Consider the following 22,841-nt stretch of genomic DNA (forward strand, 5'->3'; position numbering starts at 1 on the left):
TTTAGATAATTATTATTATTTTTTTTTATAATTACAAAAGGTATACAGAACTTGGACAACTCTGCTATGATCACTTCTGGTTCAAGTTTGTGTGAGGGGGGAGGTGGGGTGTTCCAGTTGAGGCATTCTCCAGTGCTGGAGACTCCAAGGTTGAAGCGGGACCAGCTGGTGTGCCAGATTCTTTCTGAACCAGCTCAGGCTCATCTTTACCGGCTTGAGGTGGGTGGACCAGGACCAGGTCGATAAGGCCAAAGTCTTGGGCCTCTGTGGGGCTCATATAGCGGTCTCTCTCCATTGCATTCTCTGGAAGACAGAACAATTAAAGGCTCACACTTCTCATTGACGATGTACCGGCAATCATTTGGAATTTCATCTGACAGAAATATGCAAACTAGAGGTGCGATCGATTGGCCTAGCTCGAGATCGTCAACCATTTCCTTAATTTTGGGGGTTTGTGATTGTCCACCAATTTCATCTCAGTCCTCAGAGTTCTGAAAAAGTCAGCCACTGTCCTCTTCTGCTGTGAGATGACTCATTGTCTTTTCATTTTTATTTGAGAGTTGAATTTGAAACTACTTTATGTGCAGTTAAAACAGCCCGTCTGTACTGTTTCACAGGTATTGTAAAACATGGGAGCAAAGACATTGAAGAGGTATGCTAGTTGTTGTGAAACAAATAAAAATCGTCACAACTGCTTGTCGCTTCCCGTGTGTGGAGACCTGGCGACGAGGTACGTGTTTCGCTGTCACCTCCCGTGTGTCGAGCCCCTAAAGATGCTCCCATCTTTGATGGTAAATGTGATAAGAATTAAACAGCAGGTTTATTCTTTGTTTTGATTCATTATACCAACAACCAGAATGGAGGATGGAAGCCTACTAGATCATTAGGGATTGTAAACAGAAAGGACTAGTTGGACCATTGATTGTGATAAAAAAAAAAAAAAAAAGTGATTTCACACCTGTCATTCTTAATGTATGATAGCTTTTATAGATTGATAGAAAGCCTACATTGATATTTAGATATTTTCATTTATAAACGGTAAATGCATTGATGGACTTTTCTCAATCAGAGTTTGAAATGTCCGAGAGTATTTGAATACAACTGCAGTTTGGCTCACTGAACGCTGTCAATGTTTACGCTCCCGTTAGTGGCTAGTACTTGCTAATGCCGGAGACTTGTGCCATATCATATAACAGACTAATTAACTGTCTTATCGTCCTTAATTGGCAATTAAATATAATTTTGAGGTGGCGTTGTGTGTTGCTTAGGGGTGTGCTCAAAAAATCGATACAGCAATATATCGTTGCGGGCCTCACAATACACGTATCGATACGCAGGCGTCAGAATCGATATTGCTCGTTAACTTTAAATCGGCAGTTCACGTTTGCCTTTGCGGCTTGCATTGTACCTAAAAAATCAAAACCAGCAGCGTCTTCTGGATAAGCCACCACCTGATCATCGGGTACTGTCATGCCAAGATTTCCGCGTCGGCACTGGTGTCGGGAGGCGGAACAAAAAAAGAACGAAAAAAAGAGACAGGACAGGGAGCGTTTGCAATGGAGTGCAAGAGCGGCCGTGCCACTCTCCATAAACATGAGCGCATTGCTCGCGCTCCCTGTTCGGTGTTTAAAATTGAAAATATGATTTAGATTCAATTACTACTGTATGTAAATTTATTTACATGCGTAGGGGTTCTTAATTTGGAGATGACATATTGTTTTATTATTTTATCAAACACTGAAATATGTGTTTGAGTAATTTCTATACTGCTTAAATATTTATTCATATTTAACTTGTTTTAGGGGTGCATTGGATATGCGCATTCACTCTGAACCGTCCTCCGTTGGGGGGCGGGGCACCAATTAAAGGCCCAGTCTGCCGGTTTCACTCAGGAAAACGCGCTTTTTAAATACAGGATTTAAACAAACAAACCTCTTCTCAATTTACAGATCTGGGCTTGTCTTCATTACTGGTGGTGATTTTTTCCTAAACCCCCACCTCCCAGCCTGTATTTTGCCATTTTGTGTTTTCTTTGTAAACAGCGAGACGTTTCTGTGGAAAGACAGTGTTTACACCCCTCCAGCCAATCGCAGAGCGGGGGGTGGCGTGTCGCAAAAGGGGCCGGGCGAATTTGTCGGCTGCGTGACGTCACTCCCGCGGCAATTTGACAGCACGCACTGATTTTTTCCCCCCACTCACTCATTCACACATGTAAGCTTCTGTGAGCGAGTGAAAAAAAAAAAAAATCCGTGCGTGCTTTCAAATTGCTGCGGGAGTGACGTCACACAGCCGACAAATTCGCCCGGCCCCGTTTGCGACACGCCACCCCCCGCTCTGCGATTGGCTGGAGGGTTGTAAACACTGTCTTTCCACAGAAACGTCCCGCTGTTTACAAAACAAACACAAAATGGAAAAATACAGGCTGGGGGGGTGGGGGTTTAGGACAAAATCACCACCAAACATTAACATAAACCCAGATGTGTAGACTGAGAGAAAGTTAAAGTGTGTACATCCTGTATTTAAAAAGTGCATTTTCCTGAGTGAAAACGGCAGACCGAAGCCCTTCGGCATTGAGGTGGGCCCCGCTCCGCCGGCTCGCGGAAGCAGCCCTGCTGAAGCTGCTTCTGCCACGACACGATGGATGGATGGATGGATGGATGGATGGATGGATGACATTCAAAGAGTGCAGATGTACTGGTGGGACCTTACCAATAGTTTCTAGTAGTTGCCCAGTGTGTTTGGCATAGAGATAGTTTATTTGTTTCTTTAGTTTCATGATCTCCTCTGCTTGGATGGCGATGTCAGTAGCCTGACCCTGGAACACAAGATTAATTCCATTGTAAAGAAAGATGTATAAAATATTTTATCACTCACAACCTCAGAAAATCTTGATTCGACATTTGGACCTCTCTTACCCGAGCACCTCCAGATGGCTGGTGGACCATGATACGGGCATTGGGTAATGAATGCCTCATTCCTGTTGTCCCTGCTGCCAATAGCAAACTACCCATACTCGCTGCTTGACCAACACACCAAGTGGAAATGGGATTAAGGATATATTGCATGGTGTCATATATGGCCAGGCCTGCTGTCACCACACCACCTAGGGGGGTTGAGAAGTTTATTACTGAAATGAATATATACCGTTTTTAAAACCAGGGTACGCCGACCGCGGCCCCAGGCGTACACCAGGCCGTCGGGGGAGCGCAGACCGAGCCGGCCGGCCTGGCCGCCTCCCCGCGGCTCAGGTCTGCCGCAGCCGGGTGGTCGGAGCTCCCGTGTGCCCTCGGCCTCGTGTTTGTGTGAGTGAGTAAGTGGAGGGAGGTGAAAAAAAAAAAAAAGACCACACGATGCATCAAGCATTAAACCAAGCTTGAGCCCGCATAAAGTTGTATAGAATGTGCCATGTGCGATCTTGCCGATCTGTTGTTAGCTTTATAGATATCGTCAACACATTAAAGTTCTTAACGATCTAATATCGTCATATCGCCCACCCCTACACAATCGGCAACATTCTTCAGAAACAATTGACTAATTAATATTTATACTTATATTTTTTTGCTTTAGGTGGTTTGCACCATTCTTTTGTCTAAAACTTGCTAAACAGTGATGAGAGGGTACAGCAAAATTAATTTAATTTATATGTAACGATTACTGGCCGGTTGTAACTTTTCAACCTCATCACAGACAAAGGAATTTCATTTCTTTGTCCTGGACGTAGTGGCACTGTCTCACCCCCCACAGACCTCCAGCCCCACCCAGCCTGGATTGAGAAGACTGACTGACCCAAACAACAACCCCCAACACACGCACACACACCCACACACACAAACACACAGGGGTTGAAAACCCCCCCCAAAAAAACAGGCGGTATGAAATGCCATGGGACAATACTGCAAACATGGTGAAGTCAGCTGCCTTAAACGAGTGGACCAGGCTACTACTACTACTACTACTACTACTAATAATAATAATAATGAGAAGAAGAGGAATAGTTAAAGTCTCATTTATGGTTAAAACAAATCTCATTACATTTAAGATCAGACTTATCACGTAAAAAGTGACTTATTTTTAGACAATTTTCTTCTTCTTCTTTCGGCTTTTGCCTTCAGGGGTCGCCATATTCCTGATCCTATCCATCGTGGTCACTCCCAAAGACAACCTCAGCATCTTCATCACTGCCACCTCCAGCTCTGCCTCCTGTCTTTTCCTCAGTGGCACTGTCTCCAGACCAAACAACATCGCTGGTCTCCACAGCTTTATAAAACTTTCCTTTCATTTGAGCTGAAACTCTTCTATCACACATCACAGCTGACACTTTTCTCCACCCGTTCCATCCTGCCTGCACACGCTTCTTCACTTCTATTCCACACTCTCCATTGCTCTGGACTGTTGACCCTAAATACTCAACTCCTCCACCTTCTTGGTCTCTTCTCCCTGTAACCTCATTCTTCCACTTGGGTCCCTCTCATTCACACACAGATACTCCGTCTTGCTACGGCGAACCTTCATTCCCCTCCTTTCCAGGGCAAACCTCCACGCCTCTAGCTTCTCCTCCACCTGTTCCCTACTCTCACTCGGATTCCTGTCTAACCTCGTCTGTCATCTATAGACAATCCATGGGTTAAACTAACCCTTAAATTTTGGAAGGTAAAGAAATCGTGACTTTGAAATGGTGTGCTTATGATTCGGATTTTATGCCTAACAAATCTGACATTGGATTTAAAAATTGGATGACAAAAGGGATAACGGCTCTATTGAAGATAATGAGTGGTGGTCAGCTGCTTGGCAAAACTATGGTCTTGAAAAACAAGATTTCTATCGATACCTACAGAAGAGACATAATGTTTAAACAAAACTGAAGGAAGCAATAGTTGCACAAGTGGATGTATAGAAAAGCTTGTGATTTGAAAATTGAAGGTAAAATTATTTCAGGCATATATAGAGGTCTGTCTAATCTCAAACCATATTCAACATTTTATATTAAAAACAAGTGGGAAACAGGGGGGGGGGGGTGGACAATGATATGGAAGTATCAATGGAAACACACCAGCTCGTTAAGCTGGAAAGAGTTTGGTTGGAAAGGGTTTATAAGATATTTTATTACACCAGAGCAAAAATCCCACTATGATAACAATCCCCAATTTGTTGGAGAAATTGCAGCAGTCACAATGTAAACCACTACCACGTGTTCTGGAATCGCCCTTTTATCAAAGTCTATTGGGAGGAAATTCACAAGGCATTACAAGGATATATTTAAATGTGCAATGTTCTTTTAGATATTAAGTTTTTATGGTTTGGACATTTCCCTCAGGACTGGTTGAAAAAAGAAACAATTGGTCAACATTTTGTTGGTTGCTAATAAAAAGGCTCTAACACAAGAAAGCAAAACACTTAACGGGTGGCTGGACATTACTATGGACATTTACAAAATGGAAAAAAATAACGGCATACGCCAATATAGAAGTGGACAATTTATTTCCTGCTGGGAGAAGTGGATTCATTTTGTAATGCCTGTGAGGCTGGACTTTAATTTTAACAATGATTGAATGTGTGTATATATATATATATCTAAAATTCCTGAGAAACTGTTGCAGCAGAACAACAACAGGATGTTCTACTAAGTACAAGATGCTTGTCATGAAGGAGTCTCCGGTTTACATGTAAATGTCATTTACAATAGATATAAATCATTTGAATTGCATCAATACACCACATTTTTGCGTAACGTTTTAAAATCAACATTTTCAAAATGTTGACTTGATTACAAAACAAAAACAATTAGCATCATGTGCATTTTCTGTTTGTATTTTGACAGTATGAGACAATCCTACTGGACAGGAGTACATTATATAAGAAACTAAGGCAGCAGTGTGACCACTGCAGTAGTGCAATAAACTGGAAAGGCAGTTTTCCATTATATGGTGGCTTTTTATTCTGAAAATATAACAATATCTTGCTCTAATGCCTCTGTAGGGCAACAATAATAACAATTACTTGAAGACCTCTGATTGCTTACCAGGGCTGTTGATGTACATGTGGATTGGTTTGTTGTTGCTTTCAGACTGAAGAAAAAGCAGTTGGGCAATAACCAGACTGGCCACAGCATCATCAATCTTAGAGGAGGTGGCAAATGAAGAGGGGGTCAATAATATACTGTCATCATCATAAAAGCATATCACGAAACAAAAACATCTGAAAAAAATAAAAATAAAAAATCATTACAGAAAGACACTTACAGGACCCATGACACAAATAATTCTCTCTCGAAGCAGGCGAGAATATATGTCATAAGCTCGTTCTCCCCTGCCCTGAAATGAAGAAGCACAAAAGAAAAAAAACAATTTATCTGCGTTTGGTTTGTTTGTCGCTTCCCTGTCTCAAAACAAAGCAACTATTTTTGAAGAAAAATTGAATATATTTGGGACCAAAAAAGTTATTTTTTGACCAATATATTTAATGTTGACCCGTGCTATTCATGCATAGGAAATAGGGATATTTCACTGACCGTTTGCTCGATAACTATGGGTATTAGAGGACTTCTCCATGCAGGACTGCAGTGGATTGATCTTTTGAATTTCAGTCCCTGTCCAGCAGTTCGAAACAACCTCTAGAAGATAATTAAGCAAGACAGAAGAAATATGAAATCATTTTAGCAGGAAAATGGAAAACATCCTGAACCACAACATATTAAAGCTAATAAAAAAAATGTATTTTTACAAATTTATATTTTATTGCAGTATTTTTTGTGTGGAATGCTTTATAACATTATAACATCATACATTTGTTGATGGGTACAGTTAGGGGTGGGCAATCTTGCAAAAATTGAATATCCTGATTTTTTAATTCTAAAATCAAGATTTCCATTTTATCACAGTTTTTTTTATTAATTAATATGAAATAGAAATTAAATTAAGGGATTTTCAGGGACTGATTGTGGGAAAATTCCCCAAATCAATGAAAATAGCTAATCATACCAATTTATAAATCGGGTGTCAAGCATGTTTTCTGTGACCAAAATTAAATTCATGGGGTAATAATCGAAAATAAATTATCTTGGAAATCTCATATAATTATGTCAAAATGAAAATGTCAAAATTTATTGCTCTTTTATACAAGGCACAACATTTGATAAATCAAAACTCTCTGAAAATATATTATTCGCTTGTAGTTCCATATATGACTGACTGTATTGAGGTTTGGGGAAACCCAAAACATATACAAATGCTATTTTCCTGTTGCAAAAATAGCAATACGAATTATTAGTCAAAAAATGTTTAAAGAATCAACAAATCCACTTTTTATTCAGTTTAATATACTAAAATTTAATGACATCGTAAGTTTGAACACAATCCACACTTTTTTTTTTTTTACACCACTACTACTACTACTACTACCACCCACATAATACTTCCGATTTACACCGTTGAAATTTCAACTTGCTTCAAAAATTCACACCATCTTGGGTATATATCGTCTGATTTCACATTGCTTACAGTATTCTCACAATTGAGCGATTTTCAATGGGACAGACACTGAACTTTTTTTAAGTCCTACTTTCCATGCCCGCTTTCCTTCATTATTATATAACTATTGGCCTGGTTGACGTCGCAGTAATTTCAAAACATGAAATACCTTTAAATTGTAGGATCAGATGTTCTTTTATGGCTGAGAGTACCACTAATTTACTTAAAGTGTTCTGCCATAAAGAAAGAGTCACATAACATTTTTTTTTTAATGTACTTGCTTCATAGCTGAAGATAAGGGGCATGTTGGTGACTCATACAGCCCAGGTGAAGATGAGAAAGATAACCTAAAGATCACCCCAGCAAAGTTCCTGCAGTGGATCACAGGCCAAGGTCACATTCCAATGCTACCTTCTGAGAAGAAGTATTTTACAATCACTATCAAGTTTAACCATGGCTGCATTGCATAATTTGGCCATCACAAAGTCTGTTACCCAGTTGTTTTAGCATGTGCCAAAACTGCTGTGTTACCCGTCAGGCATATGCGGTCCTATGACCAATTCAAACAAGTTCTGATGGAGGCTTTTCATCTCGGCCAAGAATTCCACAATGTGTAATTCTGTTAAATGCGACTACGGCTAAACGACAAGTTAAATGTTTTGCACAAATTGTTAGTTTACTCATTGCTGTCCTTAAAAAAATAGAACATTTGCCTTCCTTGCAAGAAGTTAGCTAAAAGGTCAATGTTATTTATAAGACAAATATCCAGGTTTTGGTTTATGTGGGTTCAACAAAACATTTAAAACACATTTGTTGTAAGTTTATTGATAAACACAATGTTTTCATCTAGATGATTTAGGACATAGTTCAGCACTGTCACATAAATGTCTCATCCGTGGGACTCTGATGGTCTTATGTCAATAGTGGCCCTGAGGTCTGCCATATCTTGCTCGCAGAGGGGACAGTGTACAGGTGGAAGAATGACTCCAGCACCGGTGGTGTCTGTCTCACTCGCATTATTGAAATCCTCGATTTCCTACATAAAAAAAAAAAAAAAAATCAGATTTAAAATTACTGATTGAATCAGAGGGCTAAGTCAAATTACATGTGAACTGAAACAGTAAGAAGGAAAGTAGTTTTTTTTGACAGTACACAGACATGACAAAATAATACTTTAAAAAAATGAAAAGGTAGTAAAGTTTTTCATCCAATTACCAGTATTTGCAAGTTTTGAGTATGGAGTTCTTCCATTACACAGTGTGCTTGTCTAAAATCTTTCAAACTGAAATGTTGTGAACAATTAAATAAGATAGGAACAGTCAATATTAGGGATGCACATTAATGCTGTTTTCAACCGATACTGTTAGGCTCTGGAACTGGATCCCAAAAACACAGACACAAATAAGATTTTAACTCTTTATTCGCATAACATTGAGAGGCGTGGAACAAACTTGCCTAGACGAGAAACAACAAGAATGTATCACGAGATGCTAAGCTAACTTGGGCTGTGGAGTTGCACAAGGAAATAGAAGAATAATCAGACGAAAACACACACTTCTCTGTCAGGCTTATATAGACAGCGAATCGATCAGATTGTCTGTGGCTAGACATGTGGGTAACAGGACTGACATGGAATTATCTGATTGGCTGTTGACTAGATAAAGAGAGTAAAGATTCCTGACATTACATAGCTTCTGACTTCGCATAGCTTCTCACCAGTTGAAACTAGTTACTGTTACATGCTGATTGCATCAGACCCCAAACAAAGCACAGTCATGACTCAAACAAAACCCTTGCATGACCTAAACATAACACTTGCCCCAAACAGAACACAGTCATGACAGTACCCCCCCCTCCTCAAAGGACGCCTCCCGGCTGACCCCCAGGTTTAGACGGAAAGCAGGGAGGCCAGCAATAAAGTCCAATGATACATGTGACCACGGACGTGATGGAATGGGTACAGGTCATTGCAATCTTGCTGGAGGTCGACCAAGACGCCATAAAAGCGAGTCCCGGCCGGGCCGAGTAAGAGGGCGTCCAGGACGCCAGACAAAGGTGAAGGCAGTCGCAGAACCTGTGCCGGGCGCCGCCGGAACAGGTTCTGGGGCGAGAGGCATCCGCTGGCCGGGCGCCGCCGGAACTGGAGCAAGAGAGGCGTCCGCTGGCCGGGCGCCGCCGGAACTGGAGCAACAGAGGCATCTGCTGGCCAGGCGCCGCCGGAACTTTAGCGAGAGGCGGCCGCTGGCCGGGTGCCGCCGGAACTTGAGCGAGAGGCGGCTGCTTGCCGGGCACCGCCGAAACTTTTGAGCGAGCGGCGGCCGCTGGTCAGGCGCTGCCGAAACTTCAGCGAGAGGCGGCTGCTGGCCAGGCGTCGCTGGAATTTAAGAGAGAGGTGGCCGCTGGCCGGGTGCCACCGGAACTTGAGCGAGAGCCGGAACTTGAAACGACGGCAACTCTGCCGCGAAGAGGGAACTTGAGACGGCGAAATTCTGCCGCGACGAGGGGACTTGAGACGGCCGCATCGGCCAGGGACAGAGAGGCCAGGGGCTGCGTCGGCCAGGGACAGAGAGGCCAGGGGCTGCGTCGGCCAGGGACAGAGAGTCCAGGGGCTGCAGCGGCGGAACGGCCAGGGGCGGCAGCGGCACAGGCGAAGCATCCAGAGGCTGGAACGGCAGGAGCGGCACAGGCAGAGCGGCCAGGGGCTGAAGTGGCGGCAGCAGCACAGGCGGAGCGGCCTGGGGCTGAAGTGGCACCGGGACGGGAACTTGAAGCCGGCAAGGCGCCGGGACGAGGACTAGAAGCCGGCGAGTTGCCGGAACGGGGACTTGAAGATTTCACAAAGTATGACTGTGGATGAGTTCTACACACTTCCATCTGGAGGGAGGAAACCACCAATGGTCTTCATGAAGCTCACAGACAGAAAGAATAAGATTGCACTCCCTAAACAAGGCCAGAAGCTGAAAGGCAAGAATGTCTTTCTAAATGAAAACCTGACCAAAAAGAATGCTGAAATCGCAAGAAAGGCGCGTTAACTGAAGAAAGAAGGGAAAATTATGGCGACCTGGACCGCAAATTGCAAAGTCCTGATCAAGACACGACGGAGCTCACCAGAGGAGATCAAAACCAAGGTGATCAAAAGATTGCAGGAGCTGGAGGTCTACGAAAACTAAATATGGCCCCAATAACTGACCCTACATCTTCAATTTATCCGTATTTAGATGATCAATTTGTGGACGGTGTTTTGAATGATCCAAATGGAGTATTTGATCCTAATTTAAATTTTTACAACAACAAAGCGGACAATTGCTACTACCATACTGAGGAACAATTTAACAAATCAATCAATCTGAACGGTAAGGTCTCAATAATCAATTTCAACAGCAGGAGTCTATACTAACTTTGGATACATCAAGGACTATATACAGAAGTTTAACAAAAAAAATAAATATTTTAGCAGTTTCTGAAACATAGATGATAGATAACAAGGATCTGGACATTGATCTACCTGAATATAATATGGTTTGTATGAACCAAACTCTGACAAAGGTGGAGGAGGTGTTGCTTTGTTTGTGGACAGAAACATCATGTTTGACATATTACAAAATATGTCGATTAAGGTTGATAATCTTATGGAATGTATAACGATTGAAATTAACATGACAAAAGGGAAAAATATCATTGTAAGCTGTATTTGCCGTGCACCAGATTCCAAGGTTGAACTTTTCACTGAGTGTGTAGAAAAACTTTTGTCTAAAATCTATAACAAGCTAATATTGTTCTGTGGCAACATGAATATTGATCTGTTAAACCCTAATAAAAACATACACACTGAAGACTTTAATGATACAATGTATTCACTAGGGCTGCACCCATTAATTACACAACCCACTAGAATCACGACCCACAGTGTTACGCTAATTGATAACATCTTTATTAATGTTATGTTAAATGAGACACTAAGTGGTCTATTGATTAATGATATAACGGACCATCTCCTGATTTTCACTAACTATGTGTGGCATCAAAATAGTATTAGATAAGCACCAACTATATTTAAAAGACTCAGGTGAGATGAGAATATTACTGCACTAAGAAATGAACTGTCAATTCAAAACTTGAGCTGTGTTTATGATTCAATGAATGTGAATATGACTGAGGGCTACTTTATAAACACACTTGAACAATTGTATGATAAACACTGTCCAGTAAAGATGTCATCTGAAACATGAACCCCAAACTAAACCATGGATTAGTAAGTCTCTTAGTAATGCTTGTCGAAAAAAGAATAACCTATACAAGATATTTATTAAACATAGAACTAAACAGGCGGAGGACAGATACAAAAAATACAGAAACAATCTTAATTCTATATTAAGGGACTGCAAAAAAAACAGTATTATACTAAATTATTAGATGAAAACAAAAACTATACTTGTAAATTATGGCTAATTATGAATTAAGTAAGAAAGAAAAAAAAGAATAAGCCATCTTATCCTAACTACTTTAACGTTAACGATAAAGTAGTGAATACAGAAGAAATTGTAAACAATTTTAATGAGTTTTTCGTAACTGTTGGAGCTGATTTGGGCTAAGAAAATCCCTGAGTCCTTGACTCACTTTGAAAACAACTATACAGGAAACTTGAACTCCATGTTTTTGGAACCAGTCAAGGACACTGAGATAAGACACCTAGTTGCAAAAAGTACAGTTAAAAATTCTACTGACACAAATGGAATTGACATGAAGTTAAGTTAGTAATAAATGAAATCCTATTCCATTAACTCATATATGTAATTTATCTTTTCAGACTGGGATGTTCCCAAATGAGATGAAAATTGCTAAAATTGTCCCGATATATGAATCTGGTGATGTTCATGAATATAGCAACTACAGACCTATTTCAATCCTGCCACAATTGTCAAAAATATTAGAAAACCTCTAACGGCAGACTTGACAAATTAATAACTAAATACAAATTGCTAGACGATAGTCAGTATGGTTTTAGAAAAGAACATTCATTCTACTGCCCAAAGCATTGACAGAATCGATGGAAATTATTACAGATGCTATCGATCAAAAATTCTATTCTATTGGAATATTTCTTGACTTAAAAAAAAAAGCATTTGACACAGTAAATCATGAAATATTGAAAAATAAATGAGAGCAAATCGGGATCAGGGGTATAGTATTAGATTGGATACAAAGTTACTTAACTAAAAGATATCAGTATGTGACATTAGGAGGAAGTACTTCTAATAAATTGGAAGTCTTATGTGGTGTACCTCTGGGCTCGGTACTGGGCCCTAAACTCATGATATATGTAAAGTTTCTACTGTACTAAAAATGGTACTCTGCTGATGATACAAATATTTTCTGTGCAGGTGAGGATATACAGAAGCTAGTTCAAACAATAAATGAGGAATTATGCAAGCTACAACAATGGTTTAATGCAAGCAAATTGTCCCTCAATCTCAACAAGACTAAATTTATGCTACAAATGTGAGAAACACTTAATTGTTGATCTTACCTTAATGGAAAGCCATACTTTTGTACTGCTTCTACGAAAAAATATCAAATCCAGTGGATGCTTTATTATTGTTCGCCGCACCCAGGTACATGATCTGGAACAGAGAATATCATCAATGATTGGGTGAAAAAAAACCCACACATACACACACACAAAACACACATCAGACCTGTATGTAAATAAAAAAACTACACAGTTGTGCTCATGGGTTTATAGATGGACAGACACAGACAAATACATAGACAGATAAAGACAGATAAATTTAATATTTGTAATGGTTATTGGTGGGAAAAAGAAAATACCTTTCATGAGAATTCATCAATTCCTCCAAAAATAACGAAGCCATATCTTGGAAAATAAAAATCAGTGTAAATCATTGTGTGTAATATTCCTATATATTAATTTGTTGTTGCAAAACAACAATGTTAAAGTGTCATAGGGAATCTTTAAACATATGTAATTTATCATCTTGAAATTAAGTTTCTGGACCTGAGTAACATGTAAATATTAAGGCTTACCTGACAAGTTTATCTCTATGAAAATGTTACACTTAACATTGATAACAGAGCTTCTGTGTGTGCAAACTGCACATTTCTAAGGCCTCCAATATAACAGGCATATAAGTTAACAATGCACACTGAAGGACAATTAGCTTGATATAAACACTGCATGTCCTTGCAAATGTTTCTCGCAAAGGAGTAAAATTAGGTCACACTTTAGCTGTCCACGTCCACTGGCCCAGGCAAAAGTTTTGCATTTGAAAAAAATGGACAGTGAATATTTTGCCGTGACCGCCAACTCTCCTGCTAGCACTTTTTTTCAGCTAGCTCAATTATACTTTATATATAATAGCATAATGTATACTTTTCAGCTTTGACAAAGTCGCCATTTAGAAGACGTCACGGGGGGGAAAAAATGTCACAAAACAACCCCTTACTGTTTATGATTTTGCAACACTTATTTAGCATGTCTCACCTGTGTATTAGGTTGTCCTGACGGTGACTGGACGGGCGCCATCCTGGTCTTGCAAGCAAGTGGGAGACTACGCTGCATCCAAATTGCCAAGTAGACATCGGACATATCAGGGACTTAAACGTGGTTGTACGGCACAATCTGGCATAATCAATCACTGCAATTGGTGCTCAGTACTGTCTAAAACAGATTTTTAAATGGAATTTTGTCACTGGCATCAATTCATATGCTGCTAATCACATGAATATGGTGCATATAAGTGGAGTTAAGAGTTCTTTTAATGGGGTACATGCCACAGGACTGTTTTTTGCACATCAGTTTGTTTCAGGTTCGGTTTGCAACGTGCGTGGGCTGCGTCAAAAATAATTGTGCTTCCGACTTTGTACCCCTCGGTTTCGCGTTCGCAACCCGGACCGGAAATAAACTGATGTGCAAAATCACGTCCCGCCTCTTCCGTGGCATATACCCCATTCAGTTCCCTGAAGGCATGGTCACTGGGGGCGGTTCCAAAGCGCTTTAATGCAGCTGTCACTCATGGTTCCACACCCCGCTCAACTGACACCACGCCCCCACGGAACATTTGGGTCAAAAGTCTGAAACTCGAAAAAAAGAGATTTGAAATTGAAAAAAAAAAAAAAAGATCTGAAAGTGAAAAACAATTTAAACGTGAAAAAACAAGTTTTAAAACCCTAAAAAATAAGATCTGAATCTGAAAAGAAAAAACATGCAGCTGAAAAAATAAGACCTCAAATGTCAAATTATATATGAAAGTGAAAATAATTAATTCAAAGGAAGGAATCAAAATTAATATTGAGCAGAAAAACGTTTCAGACGCTTATTTTTATTTTGAATACCTTTTTATATTTTGCGAAATTCAAGTTCACACAACAATTTTCAGTTTCAAGTTTTATTTTCTCAAGTACAAAACTTTTGACCCTCATTTAACTCCATAATTTTGGTTTATGCGTACTCTCGTTTGGAAAAGTACTTGGGCCGCCATTGAGGACGTCTCGCGAAAACATAAGGAAAAATTAAAGTTTTTAACCGATGTATGTTGTACAAACACATTTTGAAACATCAAACATCGAAATTGTAGTACAAATCAATTGAAAGCAAACTGCGATGAATTACGGAATACGGCAGCGAGATACAGTATGCGTGCTTGGTAAGTACGTTCTTGAGAACAGGCTTACCAAGACCCTGCTTGTTGCGTCACCAGAACCATACACTGTGTTCTTGATATTGAGAAACGATCCCTGTCTTTCACAAGTCTCAACCTTGGGATTTTTCCTACTTTCAAGATGACCCCGACGCTGTTCATACCGGTCTTTTTTTTTTTTTTTTTTTTTTTTGCTATGACACTGCAATGCCAAAGCTGTGTGCTGTACTACGTTATTCCTTGTTTAAATCATAAGGTCTTGTGTGCTTTCTTTCCATGGTTTTAAAATGTTTCGCCAGCAGAGAACTCACACTGAGTCACTGTAAACCTAGACTAAGGCATTGTCGAATACTTATTTTACAGTGTAACCGTCCTGGTGACTACGTTTATATAAAAACGTTACAATAAAACGGTAAACAATGGTACTGACCGTGAAAAGCACGCTCATAATTCGGAAGATTTGTTAAACTCCCAATGTGACAAACAGTGACACAGCATCCACCTCTTCTTCCCTTCGTTTTTAAAGCGGCTCAAACAGCTTTTTGCCAGATTACTGCCACCTCTTGGACTGGAGAGTTGGAAGGCGCTCTGAATTCGTTTTCTATTCCGCTTATTATGTTAAGTCAAGGGACGCAGCAAGATCAAGCCCATCACATGTGGAAAGAGACTCTAAAAACTTTTCCCACAAACACATCTGTGATTTTCACGTGTTTTACATATCCACAAATATCCGTGATATATTTTTAGATATACAAATATATTTGCGATTTTTATATGTGTTATTCAGATCCACAAATATATACGTGACAATACGAGTTTTTCAGATCGACACCGATGCTTTACAAGTTGCAATACTTGTTTGTCAAGATCTCCACCAAAAAAAAATAAAAAATAAATAAATAAATAATAAATAAAAAGACGTCCCACCCACACAGTGTACTTCCATAGAACTACAATACCCGGAAGGAATAATCATCATCGGCGTATTGAGCTTCATAAACGGTGGATGTTAAGAACTATAAAGGCGTTGAAGTCCCCCTAACAGGTTGGTGAAATTGCCACAGTGTTTATTCAAGAATCAGAATCAATTTAAACAAACTTCATTATCACTAAACACAAACGGTTGGCCTTTTTGGGCTATTTGCGAATTAGTACCCGCGTGGAAATTATTTTTAGTTTTGCTTTTGATCAGTAGGGGACTGCGAGTAGGGGACTGCGGTGAAGTTAGTTTTAGGTTGGATATTCGATATTCGACAGACATTCGCGACGCCTCCGCTTTTGGGAAAGCCGCTCCCAGGAAGCCGCCTCTACACTGCGGGAAAGCCGCCTCGACGGGGATATGCGCCGGGCTCTCGGGATGCCGCCTCTCTGCTACGGGAGCTGTCGTTTATGACACGGAGTCAAACCATTGTGTGGCCCTATTACAGATTTTTTTTTTAAATCACTCACACAAGCTTACACATGCCACACATGGTCTCCCAGGCGGAGAAGTGAACCCACGCCAACCGGCACCGAAGGCAAGTGAAGGTTCCACTCCTCCACCTGGAGACCCCATTACCGAAATTACGGTTAGATGCAGGGGGAAACAACCCTATATATCCGGTTGTCAAAATAAAAGATTTGTCAAAAACAACGCTAAATATCCGGGTTTGAAAATACAATCTATGTCATTGACAGGCTAGTAGGCTACTGGAAGTAGGTCTCATTATAATCTAGCACATTTTTTACATAATTTCATCACATGGAAACTAAAAAATATGAGATGTGTGTCAACCAGTCAGCATTGTGCTATCATATTGCAATGAAAATGAGTCATAAAACACAAATACAAATTTATAGAAAATATTGAAAGATGTGAAATTCAAAAACAAACGGCGTATCTCATGCCGGAATCCCAGAAATACTACCCAAGAATGTTTTTGAGAAAATTGGTCATATGACCTGAAAGCTATTGAGCTCATATGCTAATTTTTACATATAAAAATTCATAGAAAATATTGAAAAATCTGAAATAAAAAAATCAAGAGGCGTATCTCATGCGGGAGGCCCAGCAATACTGTCCAACATTGTTTTTGAGAAAATTGGTCACATGACATGGAAGCTATTACGGTCAAATGCCCAATTTTTTCATATAAAAATCAATTCAAAATATTGAAAGACGTGCAATTGAAAAACAAGAGGCGTATCTCATGTGGCAGACACAGCACTACTATCCCACACTGATTTAGAGAAAATCGGTCACATGACCTGGAAGCTATTGAGCTCAAATGCAAATTTTTACGTATAAAAATTCATACAAAATATTGAAACAAATGAAACTTAAAAACATGAGGCATAACTTGCGTGAGCATATATACTATATATACTATATATACATATATATATATATATATATATATATATATATATATATATATATATATATATATATATATATATATATATATATATATATACTTAACGAGAATTTAAAAGTCGACTTTATTAAAAAAAGTATTGTATAATTGTACTTGACAACATATATTATAATGATGTGATTTGTGGTGTTATAAACCTATATGCGATAATAACCCATCACGTTGAAGCAAGGTTGCACACACTCGACGAGTGATCAACAGTCTCTTCAGATTGCCATAACGCTCCTTTTGGTTGATGCATTTGCATCGACAGCATGTAAAAATGGCCAGAAATTTGAATCCGCGTGTGGATGAATCCGATGGAGGGCTTGTGCTTGCCGCATGGTATGGAAGCCCATTCCCGCTTTAATAAGTCAACTTTTAGATTCTTGTTGAGTGTGACGTGGTCTTCATAACTGTTTCAAACATTTTTTTTAATCTTTCCACTAGCAGATTCAGACGGCGTAACAAAAAAACAAAAAAACAAAACAGACCTCTTTTTTTTTTTACTGGCGGGAATGGGCTTCCATACTTTCTTGCTTGCCAAAAGTAATGTGTGTATATATATATATATATATATTAGGGGTGTTAAAAAAAAATCGATTCGGCGATATATCGCGATACTACATCGCGCGATTCTCGAATCGATTCAATAATCGGCAGAATCGTTTTTTTTTTTTGTTGTTGTTTTTTTTTTTTTTTTTTGTTTTTTTTTAGGATTCACACCTTGAGCATGGAAGAATGGTATATGAACGGCACATTAAGCCTTAATATTTTTATTTTAATGCTGTTCAAATGTGAAACAGATTGCAAACTGTTTGTGTACAGTGGCTCACGGTTATAAGCCTCAAGTTTTAGATAAATATATTCATACAAATCTTACAGTGTACATGTACAAATTTACTGATAGTATTTTCTAAATTTGAATGGGAAAAAATCGCAACAATCGACTTATAAATTCGTATCGGGATTAATCGGTATCGAATCGTGACCATTCGTATCGGGATTAATCGGTATCGAATCGAATCGTGACCTGTGAATCGTGATACGAATCGAATCGTCAGGTACTAGGCAATTCACACCCCTAATATATATATATATATATATATATATATATATATATATATATATATATATATATATATATATATATATATATATATATATATATATATATATATATGTATGTATGTATATATTAGGGGTGTGAATTGTCTAGTACCTGACGATTCGATCCATATCACGATTCATAGGTCACGATTCGATTCGATATCGATTAATCCCGATATGAATTTACAAGTCGATTTTTTACTCAATTTAGAAAATACCATTCAGTAAACTTGTACATGTGCACTGTAAAATTTGTATGAAGTTGTATTATTTATTGATGTCAAACTTCAGTGTTATAACTGTGAGCCACTGTATTTAACAAACAAGTTGTAACCTTTTTCATGTTAGAACAGCATTGAAATAAAATATTAAGGCTTAATGTTCCATTAATATAGCATTCTTCCATGCTTAAGGTGTGAAAGTTAGACGTTTTGTTGAATATTTTTTCATCAAAAATGGATGTTAAAAAATCGATTCGGCTGCCGATTGAATCGATTCGAGAATTGCGTGCTGTAGTATCGCGATATATTGCCGAATCGATTTTTTTTAACACCCCTAGTATATATATATATATATATATATATATAATGTATAAAATATTTACCAGGTATCATTCAGGTAGCGAGTGTCATGACTGTATTTTGCTTGTGGCAAATGTCTACTGTTTGGTTTTATTTGACTTTATTTGAACTATGCAATCGGCTTGTAACTATGTGATGTCAAGAATCTTTAATCTCTCTCTATGGTTAGAAGCCAGTCAGCAGCGAATCAGATAAATCCATGTCAGTCCTGTTTCAGCTCCTTATATGGTCAGGAACCAGTCGGCAGTGAATCAGATAAATCCATGTCAATCTTGTTTCAGTGACCCATCAGGTTTACCCGCGTCTAGCCACAGCCAATCAGATCGATTCACTGTCTATATAAGCCCAACTGAGAAGTGTGTGCTTTGTCGGATTATTCCTCTGTCGAGCCAGCCTGCTTCTCTCTTCCTCGATGCCTTTACGTTGTTTCTGGTCAAGTCAAGTCAAGTCAAGTTAGTTCCACGCCTTTTGATGTTATGCGAATAAAGTGTTAAACTCTTATTTGTGTCTGCACTTTGGGATCCAACCACGGAATATAACAGCGACTTGTACAATTGAAAGGGCTCCGTACCCCAGTATTTCCTTTACCAAATAATGTATTTTTTCCCAAAAATGTCTTTTTTTTTGGGGGTTTTTTTACACTTCCAAAAAAGATGTGCATGATCTGCATTCAATTATCCACACTCTCTCCAACACATACGATTTATTTTCGAGTATCTATTCTTAATCTTGGGTGTGACAAAAAAAAACGTACCCAGTTTTTCCATGAAAATTCCCTCCACTTTTGGGAAGTAGTCGTCATTTGTGAGCTTTCCACATCCCCAGCCACTGTTGGTCTGTGATTTTTATGTCAAGGTCAGATTCCCATTTCGTCTTTATATAATTGGTTGAGTTCTTGTTTGCTAGCAAAGCCGTATATAGTGTGGACATAATCCTAATCGAATCATCATTATAAATCCTGGTCAAAAGTCGAGTTACCCCACTTGTGTTTCTAGAGAGATCCATTTGGACCCTTTTCTTTTAATAATCCCTTGCTTGTAACTATCTATAAAAATCGCAATTCTCCAGATTATATTCTATTTTCATGTCTTGAAAACTTTTCACTTCCCCTTTATCCAACAAGGTGCACCATGCCATCAGTCCCATATATATCCACTCTTTAAATCCCCTGTCATATTCCTTTGGTTTGAAGTTTGTGTCAAATGCCACCCACTTTAATTGATTAATATCTTCAATTTTATGTTTTTGAATGACCGTGACCACAATTTCAGAGTGAATGAAGTTATGGGGTCTAGCTTTTCCCACACCTTCTCATATAATATTTTATCCCCAACTAGGCTTTGAATGGGGAAGCCATCAAACTCTCTTTGCATTCTTTTCCATTTGGCTACATATTCTGTTTTACACCAGCAAACTATATATGTGAATTGAGCTGCATGGAGACCCATACCTCCTTGTTCTTTAGGTAGTTGAAGAGTTACATATTTCACTCTGGGATGTTTACTTCCCCATATAAATCTTGATATCTTCCTATCCCAATACACAAACTGTGTTTTTGGGATCTCTATTGGCAAGGATTGGAATAAATAAAGAAACCTAGGCAGCATGTTCATTCTGATTGCTTCAATTCGTGAGCTAAAGTCCATTGTTAAAGTAGACCATCTCTTTATATCCTCTTGAATATCCTTATTAATAATATCGTAATTTACCTTATTCAAAGCGTTCTAGTTTTTGGTGATATTGACCTCTAAATATTTAATCTTCTCTTGATTCCAGTTAAATTTATATATTTCTTGAATGGGCTTTGATGGAGTGTAGTTTAATGTCAGGAACTGTGTTTTTGATATATTAATTTTATATCCAGATATGTGACCATGTATCTCGAATAGTCTCATTAATGCAGCGAGAGATTGCTCTGGATGTCTGAGATATGCTATAATGTCATCTGCAAAAAGCCCAATCTTATTTTCGATATTATTTATTGTTATACCTGTAATTTCCTCACTTTGTCGAACTGCTTGTGCCAGTGGTTCAATTTCAATGAAAAGAGCAAACAAAGTGGGAGACAGACAGCATCCCTGTCTAGTAGATCTTTGTAGGTATATTCTGTCTGTCAGGTTACCATTTATTTTAATTCTGGCATTTGTTCGATGGTAGAGCGTTCTGATACATTGCACCGACTTAGTGTCGAAGCCAAATTTTTCCATTACTTTATATATATACAGTTCCAATTTACTGAATCAAAAGCCTTTTCGGCATCTACACTAATTAATAAGGTGTCCTTGTTTGTCATGATGGGCCTGATCTATTAAATGTAGTGTTTTTCCTGATGTTATCCTGTGCTTGTCGGTTTTTCATGCATCCTTTTTGATCCTCATCTATTAGGTCCGTTACAAATTTGTTCAGCCTGTCTGAAATAATAGATGTATATATTTTGTAGTCTACATTTAGTAGTGAGATAGGTCTAGAATTTCCGCATTGTTCTTTATCTTTCCCGGGTTTTGGCAGTATAGAAATTATTGCCTCATTCATTCCACGACGGCGGTATTTTATTCTCTTTAAGTGTCCAGTTGAATGATGACACAAGTGAAGGTGTTGGGAGGAGAAATATGGCAGCCTTGCAACCTCAAAAGTCTTGCCTTATCGGCTATCTGATCATATATATAGAGATAAGTAGATATGACTCATTTACATTGAAATATGATAGCACAATGCTAACTGGTTGACACACATCTCATATTTTTTTTAGTTTCCATGTGACGAAATTATAGAAAAATGTGCTAGCTTATAATGAGACATACAGGTACTTCCAGTTGCGTGTCAATGACATAGATTTCATTTTGTAAACCGGATATACAGCGTTGTTGTTTTTTTTTTTTAATCATAGCTTTTACTTTGAATAAATTAAAATAAAATAAATTAATCATAAATAATAAAATAAAAATTTAACTGTGTCTGTCAAGATCTGTTCCATAAAAGATAAATGAAATTCATCATTCAAGGAAAAGCACCGGACGGACTTTACCATCGTAACATTAATATTGTATTTACAAAGGAAAGGGGAAAAAATAAATAAATAATTAAATAAATAGGCCAGATAAAGCTAACATAGGAACATTCAAAATAGCCTGTCAGCAACTTTTGGAATATCCTTGACATGACTATAATTAAACAAGTTATCCAAAATGTAGCAATGCCATTATCTTATATTTGTAACATATAATGTACATTATGATGGGGCAGGCGACTATATGCTTTTGCTTCAGCCTACTCCTTTTGGGCTTCAACACAGTGTGTTTTGTTTGTTTTGTTTTTATATGTATCATGCGCAAATAAACTAAATTACTCGAACCATTGTAAATTAACTATATTGTAAGAAACACGGACTTTTGTTTTCAAAATGTGTAATTTGTTTTGGTGTTTTAGGTGGAAGAATGGACAGCAAGAGTGAAATTGTGGAGCGATTGCGTTCCTCCTTTCGTTCTGGCATCACAATATCGCAGGAGTTTCGTTGTGTTCAGCTTTCTAACCTAAGGTCCATGATCCAAGAGAATGAGGAGGATATTTTGAATGCATTGCACAAGGATCTTTGTAAGGTAATATTCACAATATGAACTTCTGCAAATGTAC

General features: G+C 38.5%; 2 protein-coding genes and 1 long non-coding RNA gene across 6 annotated transcripts in view; 1 reads left to right on the top strand and 2 right to left on the bottom strand.

Moving 5' to 3' along the window:
* clpp (caseinolytic mitochondrial matrix peptidase proteolytic subunit) lies at positions 1-16,611 on the bottom strand. 2 transcript variants are annotated; one of them, XM_077535669.1, is made up of 10 exons: positions 16,593-16,611; positions 14,162-14,197; positions 13,969-14,062; positions 12,994-13,087; positions 6,509-6,610; positions 6,240-6,311; positions 6,020-6,116; positions 2,916-3,103; positions 2,710-2,815; positions 1-303 (listed from the first exon to the last, which is right to left on the bottom strand). In XM_077535669.1, the coding sequence occupies exons 1-10, from the start codon at positions 16,594-16,596 to the stop codon at positions 71-73; spliced, it is 1,026 nt and encodes a 341-aa protein (XP_077391795.1). In that variant the 5' UTR covers positions 16,597-16,611; the 3' UTR covers positions 1-70. The 2 variants fall into 2 exon arrangements, with proteins under 2 accessions (XP_077391795.1, XP_077391796.1); XM_077535670.1 differs by lacking the exons at positions 12,994-13,087; positions 13,969-14,062; positions 14,162-14,197; positions 16,593-16,611 and adding an exon at positions 15,555-15,720.
* On the bottom strand, positions 8,272-12,093 carry LOC144028768 (uncharacterized). The gene is made up of 2 exons (XR_013286497.1): positions 8,682-12,093; positions 8,272-8,502 (listed from the first exon to the last, which is right to left on the bottom strand). It is a non-coding gene; the product is annotated as an uncharacterized LOC144028768 (long non-coding RNA).
* Positions 16,043-22,841, top strand: part of aldh3b1 (aldehyde dehydrogenase 3 family, member B1) — a 24,402-nt gene continuing 17,603 nt past the window's right edge. For 2 of the 3 annotated variants that reach the window (XM_077535666.1, XM_077535668.1), the window contains exons 1-2: positions 16,043-16,169; positions 22,638-22,807. In XM_077535666.1, the coding sequence (XP_077391792.1) occupies positions 22,646-22,807 (162 nt within the window). In that variant the 5' untranslated portion in view covers positions 16,043-16,169; positions 22,638-22,645. Of the gene's footprint in view, positions 16,170-16,621; positions 16,642-22,637; positions 22,808-22,841 lie in introns of those variants that run through there. The other variant, XM_077535667.1, reaches the window with a different exon arrangement.

The sequence above is a fragment of the Festucalex cinctus genome, chromosome 1 (assembly GCF_051991245.1).
Source record: "Festucalex cinctus isolate MCC-2025b chromosome 1, RoL_Fcin_1.0, whole genome shotgun sequence".
Taxonomy (NCBI): Eukaryota; Metazoa; Chordata; class Actinopteri; order Syngnathiformes; family Syngnathidae; genus Festucalex; species Festucalex cinctus.